Source organism: Dermochelys coriacea, chromosome 5 (genome assembly GCF_009764565.3).
Source record: "Dermochelys coriacea isolate rDerCor1 chromosome 5, rDerCor1.pri.v4, whole genome shotgun sequence".
Taxonomy (NCBI): domain Eukaryota; kingdom Metazoa; phylum Chordata; order Testudines; family Dermochelyidae; genus Dermochelys; species Dermochelys coriacea.
Genome location: NC_050072.1, coordinates 97,939,865 through 97,953,115, shown reverse-complemented (window position 1 = coordinate 97,953,115; position 13,251 = coordinate 97,939,865). Strand labels below are relative to the sequence as shown.

At 42.9% G+C, this 13,251-nt stretch overlaps 1 protein-coding gene across 1 annotated transcript in view; it reads right to left on the bottom strand.

The window, feature by feature from the left end:
• The window catches only part of TRPM6 (transient receptor potential cation channel subfamily M member 6), a 134,632-nt gene that overhangs the window by 17,716 nt on the left and 103,665 nt on the right, over window positions 1–13,251 (bottom strand). Inside the window, exons 30-33 of the mRNA XM_043515092.1 lie at window positions 10,664–10,722; window positions 9,105–9,130; window positions 5,741–5,791; window positions 2,227–2,292 (exon numbers count right to left, since the gene is read on the bottom strand). Of these exons, the coding sequence (XP_043371027.1) occupies window positions 2,227–2,292; window positions 5,741–5,791; window positions 9,105–9,130; window positions 10,664–10,722 (202 nt within the window). The remainder of the gene's footprint in view (window positions 1–2,226; window positions 2,293–5,740; window positions 5,792–9,104; window positions 9,131–10,663; window positions 10,723–13,251) is intronic.

Genomic DNA, 13,251 nt, shown 5'->3' with positions numbered 1-13,251 from the left:
AAAATGAAATTAAATCAAAATATGCTGAGACTTTCTCTCTCCCTCTTTGTCTGTATTTGCATAAAAGAAGAATATTTAGCAAGATTTTTTTATCTTACAGAAAACAATTAAGATCGATACTACTCATATCGCTTTTCCCTTTTGATCTTGCTTGCTTGTAAAAAGTAACACCTTTAGCTTTATGACAATTGTAAAAGCCAATGGCTAGATTTGGTCACCCTTACTCACACTGAGTAGCACTTTGCTCCATGACAGTCCCATTGATTTCAGCTGGGTTATTTGAGAAATCAGGCACTAATCAACATGAGTAAGAGAAGCAGAGTCTGGCCCAAACTAACATACACAGCTGGGAACGGGTCCTCTGAATCTAGAAAAAACATCAGCTTTCCTATACTTTTTAGGGTTCTGTTTTAATATAAACTAAGGGTAACTAGAAGAAATTAAGACAAATAAGACTGGAGATTTAAGTTTACTATTTTAAATTAAGAATTTGACCTTGTGCCTAGAAATTCCCGTGTCATCTCTATTGCAGAAAATTTCAAAAATTCTATTCCACTCAACAGCATCATTTTACATGCAGAAGGCTTCTGGTGAGATTCAGCTCAATCTTACACTCTGTCTCACTATGTAGTTAGAACAGTATTCTACCCTTGACAGGGGAAAAACTATTCATTATTATCTTCCATAAGCTAATATAACAGGCCAGAGTTTTAAAGCCTGCCCTCCCTTTTTGTGACTGCGATTATTTGCAGAGGCAGTTGATGTAATATGGACATACAAGCATCTGATCTGTGAACACCTTCAGGTGCTTAATATCTAACATTGCCTGGAGACACAAATAATTACAGGTGCCACAAAGGAGGCCAAATATGAGCCAGGCTGAAAATCAGGCCCACTGTGTACAAATGTTCAATTGAATAGAATACTGACCAGAATTATTGATAGAATAATTACACATTTACAAATACCATTTCTATGTCTTAAGTTCATTTATACAACATCCAATGGACATATTCTGCAGTAATGGTCCCAGACATCAGGGGTCTGATTCTCCGCTCCATTACACAGATCTTATATCAGCTCTGCTAAAGTTGAACCAATTTAAGAGAGTGACGAATCAGGCCCTAAGTTTTATCATCAAGATGTGGCAGTGTTTGGAGGGTGATTACTGTAGAATACTGCATTATTTCCTTAATAAAACAGGAACTGCTAATAAAATGGATAAAAGAATAAAAATCCTACAAATTCTGTATCTATCAGTTTTATTGTTTGGCATTCTCTCCACACAAAGGAACTCCACAAACGGAGGGTGGATTTAAAAACCATTCAAAAAAAGCCACACAAATCCTGGGTGAGGGAGAAGCAGGGTGAAGAGAAGCCAAGAGGAAAGGAGAGACTTGAAGGACAGACATGAGCTGACACATTAGATTTCAGTCTTGGAGCATCTTTGGAGACTGGTCTCACGAATTGGCCTGGAAGAAGGACCTGGATCCACAAAGGAACTTAGGCTTTGCAACACTCAGCATTGCAATGCTTAACTTTTAGGCGCCTAGAAAAATCACTGGAACCACACTGCGAACCATAAAGCCTGAATTAGGCACCTGGGCTCCCTACACAATGAATGGGGAGAGTCAGTGGCCTAAGAATGAAATCCACAAAAGCCAGCATGCTAGGTGCGAAGCCACCTAAGATAACAAATGGGAGATGCCAACAATAGGGGTGCATCCTAAGATCTTCTCCTCTCAGGGTGTTTGGCACATAAGTACAGGCTGCAGGGAGGTATTTATCTATCTATCCCAGTGGTTGGAGCACTCGCTTGGGAAACCCAGGTTTAATTTCTCCCTCTGCCTCATGGGGAGGAAAGATATGAACAGGGGTCTCCCCAGTTTCAGGAGAGTACTTTAGCCACTGAACTATGGAATAGTCTGATGTGTGGGGTTCCCTCAATCTCTCATGTTGAAGTTGTGGATAAATAATTAAGGAGTCATTGGACTAGGGGAACTGGACCCTGGGTCTCCCAGGTGGATGCCTTAACCACCAGGCTATAGAGTCATGCCCTTTGGCCCAGAGTGATGGTTACAGAAGTTGTTCCTTTCAGAAAATAAATGTAAGTTATAACTACCTAAATTAATCCAACCTATGAGGTTTTTTAACTGTATTCTTTAAAAAATAATCCATGCTGTGATTATAATACATTCAAAACAGAATAGAGAAACTGGCACTCACCAAAGAACTGGACCGGCGTAAATGGTATAGTCTGAGCAAGCCTCATTAAGTTGTTCCTTTCAACAGCTGCAAACAAAATCGATAGTTCTGCTATGCTGGGCTAGCATTGGTTTGGCTGATTTTCAGAAATATCTGACAGTGTTTTATTGTAATATTACAAAAACAAGTACATTTTGTTGTGACCAGCCTTTCCTCTAGCTACGTATATAGCCTCTAGCACTATAACATCTGAGCATCAACTAAGTGATTATGGATTTATCCTTACAGTATCTAAAAAGCAGAGAAATACTGTTAGCCAGAGTTTCCAGAAGTGTGAACTGAGGCACAGAGAGATTAAGTGATTTGCCCAAAGTCACACAGGAAGTCTGTGGTAAAATCCAGACCTGAACCCAGTTTCGCCGAGTCCTATCTACTGACGTGGACAGATGTCCATGCTTGCATTACAAATGAAAAAAATTAACCCAGAAGCCTCCAAAAACATCTTATTTTGGTCAGATTCTAGATTGCGTTGAAAACTATCACCTAATCAAATAACATGCCCAAATATATGCTGAGTCAAATATGTTGCTGGCATAATATTATCAAAGTTAATGGAGTTGTGCCTGTCCATGGAATGAAAAAAATGGATACTATTCATTGTAACTGTAACTCTGAAATTCAGATACCTGTATACTTGCTTATGTTTTATCCAAGATTTCTCATGAAAAGGTCTAAGGTAGTGTGGTCTACAGGGACATCTGCTGGTCGGTTCTGGACAAGTCTCCTCACCCAAAAGCACAGAAACCTGTAGCTTTGAAGCAATTTCTGTGCATTTTCAATTTAGGAATAGAACAGCACAGTGGGCAATCAGTGTCCAAATGATTTATTCCCTGCCAGACTTCCAGCGAGTTCATAAGTATATAAAAGGGAAATTGCAGGGAATACTGTACTTCATCAAGATAGGAGCCGACAGCTATGAACTAACCATTGCCCCTGTCTTTTCTAGGCATTAAAGCTCAGTTCCTTAAGTTTTCATCAGTTGTAAAACTAAGTTTTTTATTGCCAAGGTCTATTTTTTTTCTTTATGATCATTTGCCAAACAATACCTGAAATGGCCTCACTACCGTGTTAGGTATGAAATTAATATACAGCTTTCCCTGGGGTGGGCCCTCGTGTGACTCTACAAAGTGGGAGCCACAGAAGATGACAGGAAAAGAATTAATGTGGTTGTGTTACAGATTCACAGGGTCTGGTGTGCTGACCCCCAAGGAGCCACACAGTTCCACAGGGGCAGGCCCTTGGCTTCCATGACTCCAAATCTGGGCCTTTGCATGCTAGCAATTCTTGTCTCTCTCTCCGTGGCTCCCTGTAGCGAGTCCAGCCAACTGTGGGAGACTTGTTCTTTACCCATTCAGGACACAATATGCTGAGTAAGTATTTGAAAAGGCTGCCTGGTGTCACAACAAAGCAAGGTAACAATTTATTAGTCACCTGACATATAGACTCTGAAAGCCCTTAGGTCAGGGGTGGGCAAACTTTTTGGCCCAAGGACCACATTGGGGTGTGAAACAGTGTGGAGGGCCAGGTAGGGAAGGCTGTGCCCCCAAAACAGCCTGGCCCCAACCCCTATCCGCCCCCTCCCACTTCCTGCCCCCCTCAGAGCCCCTGACCCATCCAGTCCCCCCTGCTCCTTGTCCCCTGACTGCCCCCTCCCAGGACCCCCACCCCAAACTACCCCCCCCAGGATCCCAGCCCCTATCCAACCCCCCTGCTCCCTGTCCCCTGACTGCCCCCCTGCTCCTATCCACCACCACCCCCCGACAGGCCCTTGGGGGATTCCCATGCTCTATCCAATCCCCCCTGTTTCCCGACCCCTGACCGCCCCAGAACCTCTGCCCCATCCAACTGCTCCCTGTCCCCTGACTGCCCCCTGAAAGCCTGTACCCAACCCTGCCATGGCCGCGCGTGCACGCCGCCGACGCCACCCCCTTACATTGCCACTCAGAGCGGCAGGAGCTTACAGCCCCGCTGCCCGCGCAGTGGCATGGCTGTGGGGGAGCGGGGACAGAGGGGGAGGGGCCGGGGGCTAGCCTCCCCGGCCAAGAGCTCAGGGGCCGGGCAGGATGGTCTGGGGGGCCGGATGTGGCCTGCGGGCCATAGTTTGCCCACCTCTGCCTTAGGTCAATTGGAAAGAAAAGGTTAAGACATAATCTAAACAGTCTAAATCCAGTGAGCCCTTGAGCCATGCTGCTGTAGGAACTATTTCTGCTTCCTTTCTCTGTCTCTGTTCCTTTGTCTTCAACCCAGGTGAGAATCCTGTCTCTCTAGGCATATGTCTGCACAGCAACTAGACACCCATGGCTGGCATGTGCCAGCTGACTCAGGCTCTCAGGGCTTGGGCTGCAGGGCTGACTCATTGCTGTGTAGACTTCTAGGATCAGGCTGGTGCCCAGGCTCTAGGAACTTGAGAGGTGGGAGGGTCCCAGAGCTCGGACTCCAGCTTGAACCCAGAATGAAGTTACACAGCAATGAAACAACTCTGCAGCCCGAGCCCAAGTCGGCTGGCATCGGCCAGCCACAGGTATCTAATTGCTGACTAGCCATTCCCTATGAGCTCATCTCTTAACACAGCTACTTGATTCCTTTCCCCTGTGTTCTCCAGGGCCTTTGCTCTGCTCTTGGCTACTAGTGCCTAAGGGTTTGTCTCCACTGCAATGTAAACCCAGAGTTAGTAGAACTTGGGTTAGCAGACTTTGGATTTGTTAACCTAGGATGTCAGTGTCTACACCCATTTGTAACCTCAGGTTAGGAATTGCTGAACCCTGGGTCTCAACCTGAGGTTCCAGCATCTACACTGCATTATGCCGACTTGAGTCCTACCACCCATATCCTAGGCTTCCGAGTGCACTCCCAAAATGTGGCCACTCTAGCCCTTTGTTCATGATGTAGTGTGGGAAAACTTGACTGTCCACCAAACCTGACTGTCCAGAGAACAAAAAAAGTCCAACTGTGGATTGTGGAATGCTTTTAGTGAATGCCCAGAGCATTAGTCCTGTTGGGCTGCATCTACACTGCAAAGAAATAGGACTTGAATCCTGGGTCCCAGCTTGATACAGGCTTGGACCCTCCACTCACATGGGGTCCTGGGATTCTGGGTCCAATCCCTGGGTTAGCACGATTTATGTGTAGATAAATGGAAGGAGAGTTAGGCTTGAGCCTGAGTGTGAACCCTGGGTTTATATTGCAGTGTAGACATACCCTAAGTGTGAATATCTCAGCCACTAGGATTGCCATTCTCTCTTCTGGATCCTCCATTCAATGCATAGGCTCTATTCAGTTTGTTAGTGATTCTGTTTCCAATCAGATAGCTACATGAGTCCAACACCTTGTCCCTTTCATGTATATTCAATTCATATTAGTACAAAGCATGGAGGGAAACTGAGGCATGCATCAGAATAAAAATATATTACCAGAATTTCCATATCTTAAAATCCGGTGCAGTTGCTCAGCTGTCATTCAAGTACCTCCGGCTTACCTGAATAATGATGGTGCAGGTCCTGAGGTGTTTTCAAGGAAACTGAGATTTCTGAAATTATTTTAAAAGGATCATTATGTTAATTATGGTAGCAGAGATAAATGCTTGATTTTTAATTTATTCCCTTCAAGTTTGTCATGAAACAGATTAATCAGAATTACTGGCTCAGCATTCTAAAGAGAGGAATCACTAATTGATGTTAAGTATGTTGTAATATATGGTATGTTGGCAGTTTTCAGTTATCAATTTAATATAGCCATCCGACTTATTTATATAAGGAAATGAAGGGAGACTAGCAATATTAACCTCAAGGACATGTCGTTTCTCTAAACCAATTACCCTGTGGGATGTTAAAAACACTTTCCTGTCCATCATGCATCACAGAATCACAAAGGCATGATTTTTGCAACTCTATACCCAGTCATTATGCATTCCATTAACTGTACTATTACACTGAAGTTATAATAATACAGGTCCAGTAACCTATGACATCTAAAATGCTGTAAAAATATAAACAAGTAATTTATTGGCAAAATTAATTTAAAGAGATACTGTCAAGTCAAATTTGGTCCCAAATCTATGTTTTATAAAACAAGCTGTTATATTATTTAAGACTAATAGAAATGTTTCCATTATCTATTTTAATTTATTTTGTTCCAGTTTACTTTTGTTCCAGTAAAGGAAGTTTACTGACCTTATAATAACTGGAGTTTTTTTATTCACTGTGGGTGCACATGCTCTCTATGTGCCTAGAATCAGGGTTACTTTATCTTTGGGAAAGATGAAGTAAGGTGGATCTGCAATAGGGCCCCAAATTTGCCTGTTTTTCTGATTGGTGTGATAAGCATGAGGAGGGCTACCTTCTTTGATAAATGTAATAGGAAGCAGGAGGCCAAGGTTCAAACAATGAATTCCTTTAGGTAGAGAGAACCAGGTTCAAACTCCTAGCCAGCACTGACGTTGACACCAGTGGGAATGTTCCCATAAATGCATTTTTTTTAATTTATTGTTGTAGGGTGGGTAAAAATTGAACAATCTTTTCCATTGGGGGATGGAAGGCATTAAAGGCTGCAAGACATACTCACCGTGAACTCGGTGAGAGGCCCAAAGATTTTAAGGAGAGAAGATAGTCCAGGATAAGAGGAAATCCAACATCTTCTGGGAACAATTGATGTTCATGGCACCAAATGGAAAAGAACTTCCATTTGGCTATGTAACACATCCTCGTGGAGGGCTTCCTGCTATTGAGGAAGATGGCTCAGACCTTCTTCAAGCAGGATCTCTCTAACCCCATTGCCCATCCAAAAGCCAAGCTGTCAGATGGAGAGGTGCGGGGTTGGGATAGATGGAGAAGTGCGGGGTTGGAATGATTGGTTCTGCCCCCATTCTGTGACAGTAGATTTGGTGATGAATGTAAGTGAATGCATGGATGGGAGGTCACCTGGAGAGCCATCATAACTCAAAACTGTTTCAGCCACCAAGAGCTATTAAGATTACTGTCACCTTGATTTTCCTGAGGATGCATGGTAGGAGGGAGATGGGTGGAAAGGCATACATCAGTGGATCTGACCACTGTATTAGGAATGCATGCCCTCTGGAGCTGCATCCCTGTGTGTTACGAGAACAGTAAATTCTTGTTTGCCTGGGTTGGCAAAGAGGTCTCAAGATGGGAATTGTCACTGAAGACAAATCTGTTGTTCCATGGATGAGTGGCATTTCCATTCGTGGCTCTCATGAAAATACCTGATGAGGCTGTCTGTTAGGGGTTCATTATCCATGGTAGGTGCACTACTAAGAGGGTGAGATGACTGTGGAAGTATCAATTCCATATCTGTGCCACCTCCCTGCAGCGTGGTGTGGACCTGGCTCCCCCTCTTTATATAGTAGACCATGGTCATATTGTTTGACCTCACTTGTATGAGTGAATCAGATGAAAGACAGGAATTGCTGACATGCTCTGTGTACTGCTCATAGCTGGAGGTGGCTGATGTGGCACAAGGATTCTTGTGGCATCCAGGAACCCTGAGCTGTGTGGTTGTCCAGGATATGTGTAGACTGCCAGCCTTGAGCAGGGCTGAAGGAAAACTTGCTGGAGTCTCTGGTATGGAATCTGTCAGTGCAGTCCCTGGCCCACTGACCAGGGCAGTGGAGGGTCCACGCTCCGTACAGCTGCCTGGGTGGCTCTTACCCCAACCCAGCTTTAGCTGCGGGGCAGGACCTCGGAGCCACTGCCGCAGCCTAGCCATGGTAAGAGACACCAGGAAAGTAGTAAGGAGCCGCGGACCCTCCGTCTGCCCTGGGCCCAGGCCAGGGGCTGCTCTCGGACCCCCCACCCTGGTCAGGTGGAGGGTCCATGGTGGCCCACAGGTGCCTGGGCTTCCCAAACGGGCTCCAGTTGCCAGCCTGGCTGGCGGAAGGGCCTTAGAGGGCAGAGGAGGGGCAGGGGCAGGGCCAATGGCAAAAAGTGGATGGGCCAGGCCATTGATTCCACCCAAAATTATTGATTCCACACAAAATTCTCTTGTAATAATAGGAGGACACAAAATACTTTCAAAACCTTTTTAAGGAATTAAAAGCCAGTCTGCTCTTCGAGAAACTTGCATTTTTAAAAAACGTGACCAGTTGCAACAAAATTCAACTTGATGGTGTCTCTTTAGTATGCGACTGTACCATCGGCAGCCAAAATACCCATTGTACTTCCCATTGTGAACATAAACTTGGCTAAAAAAGGCTACATACAAAAGTTCTACATTTGTTGGACAAAGTCATCCTTCAGATTCTTGAGTGAATATCAAAGAAGTTTTAAAACGTATTTACCATGTTTGACATTGAACTCCTGCACTGACAATCCCACAGTGGACCAGATCCTTCAATGAGAGTTTGACATGCAGAGGAATTGCAGAACTGAACCCAATACCACTTACCAGAGAGATGGTTGCAACCATGACTATGCTTAGAAACACTCATTGTAATCAGAAATGTTATGCTAGACTTACCCCTCAGCTATATGTCAAGCTTCCTATTTAACCCAAAGGAACTCTCTTGCAATCCAAAGGATAGAATTCATCTGTCTCTTTTTAAGCACAGCATAGTTAATTCCTGCTGAAAAGTGTGTGATATTTTATATTGCTGGGCTGAGCAAAATAGTTGGAAATTTCCTTTAGCATGAGGAAAACATATTATCACATTATTTGTAGTAAACTGTAAAGATACCCTTCTTTCTGTTGGGTATTAATTATTGTTAACCCTCTTCCTGTTTACCCTCCAGGCTTACAATGAAATCACTGGTTATGTATTTCAGAATTGTGAAAGTAGGATTTACAAATAAGAATTAAAGACAAGTAATAATCAATCAAAAACTTACTGTCAATGCCGTTTGAACTTCTCAACCTGTTTTAGAATCAAGCATAGGAAATTATACTTCAAACTTTTCTGTGATTAAACAAGAATGATTTGAACTATGAAAGGATTTGAACTATGTGAATTCAAACTCAAACTCACTTCATAAAAACACAAGAACCACTAACATAAAGTTGTTTTTTGCTTTGAGATACCACTGATCACTTGTTACTAAGGAACGGCAGTATTTCTCTGCATTTTCCCCTCTCTGATTTGTGCTTACAATTCTGGGTCACTGTCTTGTTTAGATAATAACAATATTGTTTAAAGAGCAGTTCAATCAGATATGAATGGTGGGTGGGTGTATTGTTTGTTTGCTTTTTAATTTTAACCTACGTTTTGATGTACTGGCTGGGATGTGTCTCACTGCCCTCTACAGGATGAAATCAGATGTGCTCAATTTTTTGCAGTTGCCTTGCACTTTGTTAGCTGATCTATAGGGAGGCTATACTGTAAACCCTACTGCTACTGATATTTAACAGTCTCTGTTGCCTCAAGTTGATGGAAGCTTTTTGCTTGAGGGAGGGGTAAAAAGACAAAAGATTATGGGCATGATTCTCCTCTCACACGGGTGTAAATCAAGAGTAATTCTACTGAAGTCAGACCAGTGTAAGTGACAGCAGAATTAGGCCCTGTGAGTTCAGTTCTCAGTTTAGCATGTATGCAGGTTGGCTACTGCCTGCAAGTATGCCACAATGGACTGTTAAAAAGAACAGTATTTTTTCCCTGTCCCATGTTGAAATCATGTGGAATGTGGCAATTGCTTTGTGCCTTTTATTTATTTTATCAGGGTTATTACTAAGTAGTGGGGATGTATACTGCAGTGATGAACTTGCGAGACAGAGGCAGAGAGAGAGGGAGAAAGAGAAGCATACATGAAAGTATTCCAAATATTAAGATAATTATCAAGCAAGCTGAAAAAACATCCAAGAAGTTTGAAGAAATCAGCAAGAAAACTGAAGACACTTTTCAAGCCAGTCTGATTTTATTTCACTTTGATCAGAGATTAACCACCACCAAAATCTCTTCATATAAAGCAAATCAAATATTTTGCAAATGCAGACAGACTTATTGCAAATACAGAGTTGATACAAAGGATTTTAATCAGAGAATGACAGCCTTTCAGGATTTTTATTATTTTAAAAAGAAATATACAATGTATGCAGCAAAAACAAATGTTGCCTTTCACACTCTAGTAGATTAGAATAAGTAGTTAAGATCCTGTGGTGACTGAATGAGAAAATTAGATAATACTGGGATAAAAAAAGATAAAAGTATCTATGTTTCTTCTAAAATTAGAAGTTATATTGGAATTAATAACATTTTATAATTAAACAAAAAAGCTTTATTTTATTGAAAAAAGTCTATTGCCTGAACCCTTCATTTTACATATGAAGAAATTCCTCATGCTAAATGTGTTATAGAACTAAAATGGAAATCTGCAGTATCTACAGAACTGGGTTACAACAGAGTCTGCTTTTGTAGGTATGCAGCAAGTATCTTAAAATAGTTAGGAATACATACAAGGAATTCCTGCTCAGATTATTATTCCTGGTGGTCCCAATCATGCTATTAGTCAAATCCTGAGAAGAAGAAAAATGATGTTACGGGTACTGTCTATATATCACTGTCCTACGTATATAATCAGAGCAACTCATAAAGCTTCCAATCCTGCAAATACTTATGCATGTACTTAATTTGACTACCGTGAGTGGTCCCACAGAAATCTAAGGGTTTCACAGCTCTATTAAGCCTACACTGATTTGGAACATGAAATTGTCCTGCAATTTTCTATAGAATCTCCATGCATTTAGATAGATAGTAGAATAATTTAAGTGATCTAGTTATATCAGACTGCACTGTGAAAAAACTCTAAATGTACATGGAAGTATTTTGCAGCATAAAAACTATTAGGGAATTTCCCTTTATAGCAGAAAAATGAAATATATGAAATATAAATATTTCATGAATAAGATGTGTCCTACAGTATTACACTAGCAAGGTGTGACCACCTGGGGGATTTGCTTAATGGTTTGCATGAATACTGTGTCTCCGTTTTCCCTGTGTGCTGCATGTTTAATGAGGTGGTGGGAGAGGGTGTTTGTTGTTGCAGAGGATCAGGCAAGACCTCGCCTAGCCGCCTGGACCCTGGCTTGGACACAGTGGAACTTAGCAACTGGTGACCCGGAGGCCCACCCCATCTTGGAAGCTGGCTGGGTTTGCCCAGTGAGAGAACAAAGAGCGGAAGAGAGAGGGTCCAGGTGATCTGGTTGCCCAGGAAAGGAGACAAAAGACGGAGGAAGGGTTTTGGGGAAGGTGATATAGGGTGGTTAGCTGGAAAGAGGTCACTTCTGGATTGGTACAAAGAGCAGCCTGAGCTCACCTGGCCGTTGGATGGGCCCAGATGGACTATGCTGAAATTTTCTATGTTTGAGGCCCTGAGAACTTTCTGTGCTGTGTTCAGATGCACAATAAACCCTTCTTTTTTACACTGGCTGAGAGTAACTGCAATCTAGAGACTGGGGTTGCATTGCTCTGTTGGGGTGTGGAGGCCCCAGGGTTCCAGAGCAAATGGACTCCCTGAGGGGGCTCACAGAGAGACATAGGCATGCTGAAGGCTCAGAGGTGTAGTTCCAAGAGCTGGTAGAGCCCAAGACTTAATGCCCCAGAGTGAGACTCCTGAGGCGGGCTGTCAAACTGAAGGGGGTTCTTCCCAGGAACCATACAGAGCTGAGAGAGCATGGGTCCTGTGAGGCTATGACACAAAGGAAACACATCACACATCTAACAGTTTGAAGCACCAAGCATGGTGTATTTTTAAGAACTTTGGAGTTTTTCAATATGATATTTAGATTTTATATATTTCATTTCTGTCAGTCAAAGGTTCTTAGTCCCTTTAATAGTGCAAAACCTTCCAGCTACATCAGGGAAATGCTCCTAGGACAATCTGATTTTGGAATATCCTCTTGTATTAGTCAGATATTTCAATATTCCTCTGAAAAATCTGACTAAGGCAAATTCCTTTCCCCAAAGAAGAGTGCACCAGGATTGAAATAAAAAGATCAGAGACATCATCCAGGCCATTTAAGAACAAAGATTTCTGCAAGCCAGTTTCTTGCCCACATTCTTTTCTGAACTATGGGCCAGATCTTCAGCAGATGTAAATTCCCATTGCTGCATTAACGTCAATGGAGACATGCTGATTTACACAAGCTAAGGATCTGGACCTATATTATAGAAGATTAGGGTTGGAAGAGACATCAGGAGGTCATCTAGTCCAACACCTTGCTCAAAGCAGGACCAAGACCAACTAAATCATCCCAGCCACGGCTTTGTCAAGCCAGGCCTTAAAAACCTCTAAGGATGGAGATTCCACCACCTCCCTAAGTAACCCATTCCAGTGCTTCACCACCCTCCTAGTGAAACAGTGTTTCCTAATATCCAACCTAGACCTCCGGCACTGCAACTTGAGACCATTGCTCCTTGTTCTGTCATCTCCTTGTTCTGTCATCTGAGAACAGCTGAGCTCCATTCTCTTTGGAACCCCACTTCAGGTAGTTGAAAGCAGCTATCAAATCCACCCTCACTCTTCTCTTCTGCAGACTAAACAAGCCCAGTCCCCTCAGTCCCTCCTCATAAATCATGTGCCCCAGCCCCCTGATCATTTTCGTTGCCTTCCACTGGACTCTCTCCAATTTGTCAACATCCTTTCTGTAGTGGGGGACCCAAAACTGGATGCAGTACTCCAGATGTAGCCTCTCCAGTGCTGAACAGAGGGGAATAATCACTTCCCTCAATCTGCTGGCAATGCTCCTACTAATGCAGCCCAATATGCCATGAGCCTTCTTGGCAACAAGGGCACACTGCTGACTCATATCCAGCTTCTCATCCACTGTAATCCCCATGTCCTTTTCTGCATAACTGCTGCTTAGCCAGTCGGTCATATAAGGTTGCAAATCAGTTCTGATAAATCATAATTTTTTAAAAGCCAGAGATTAAGAAAACCACACTAAATACAGTAGGAAACATCTTTGCACTAGAACAAATATTTAACTCTCACTTTGCATGAAATATTGTCACCTAATAGCTAAGAAGATGAACTTGCCAAAGGT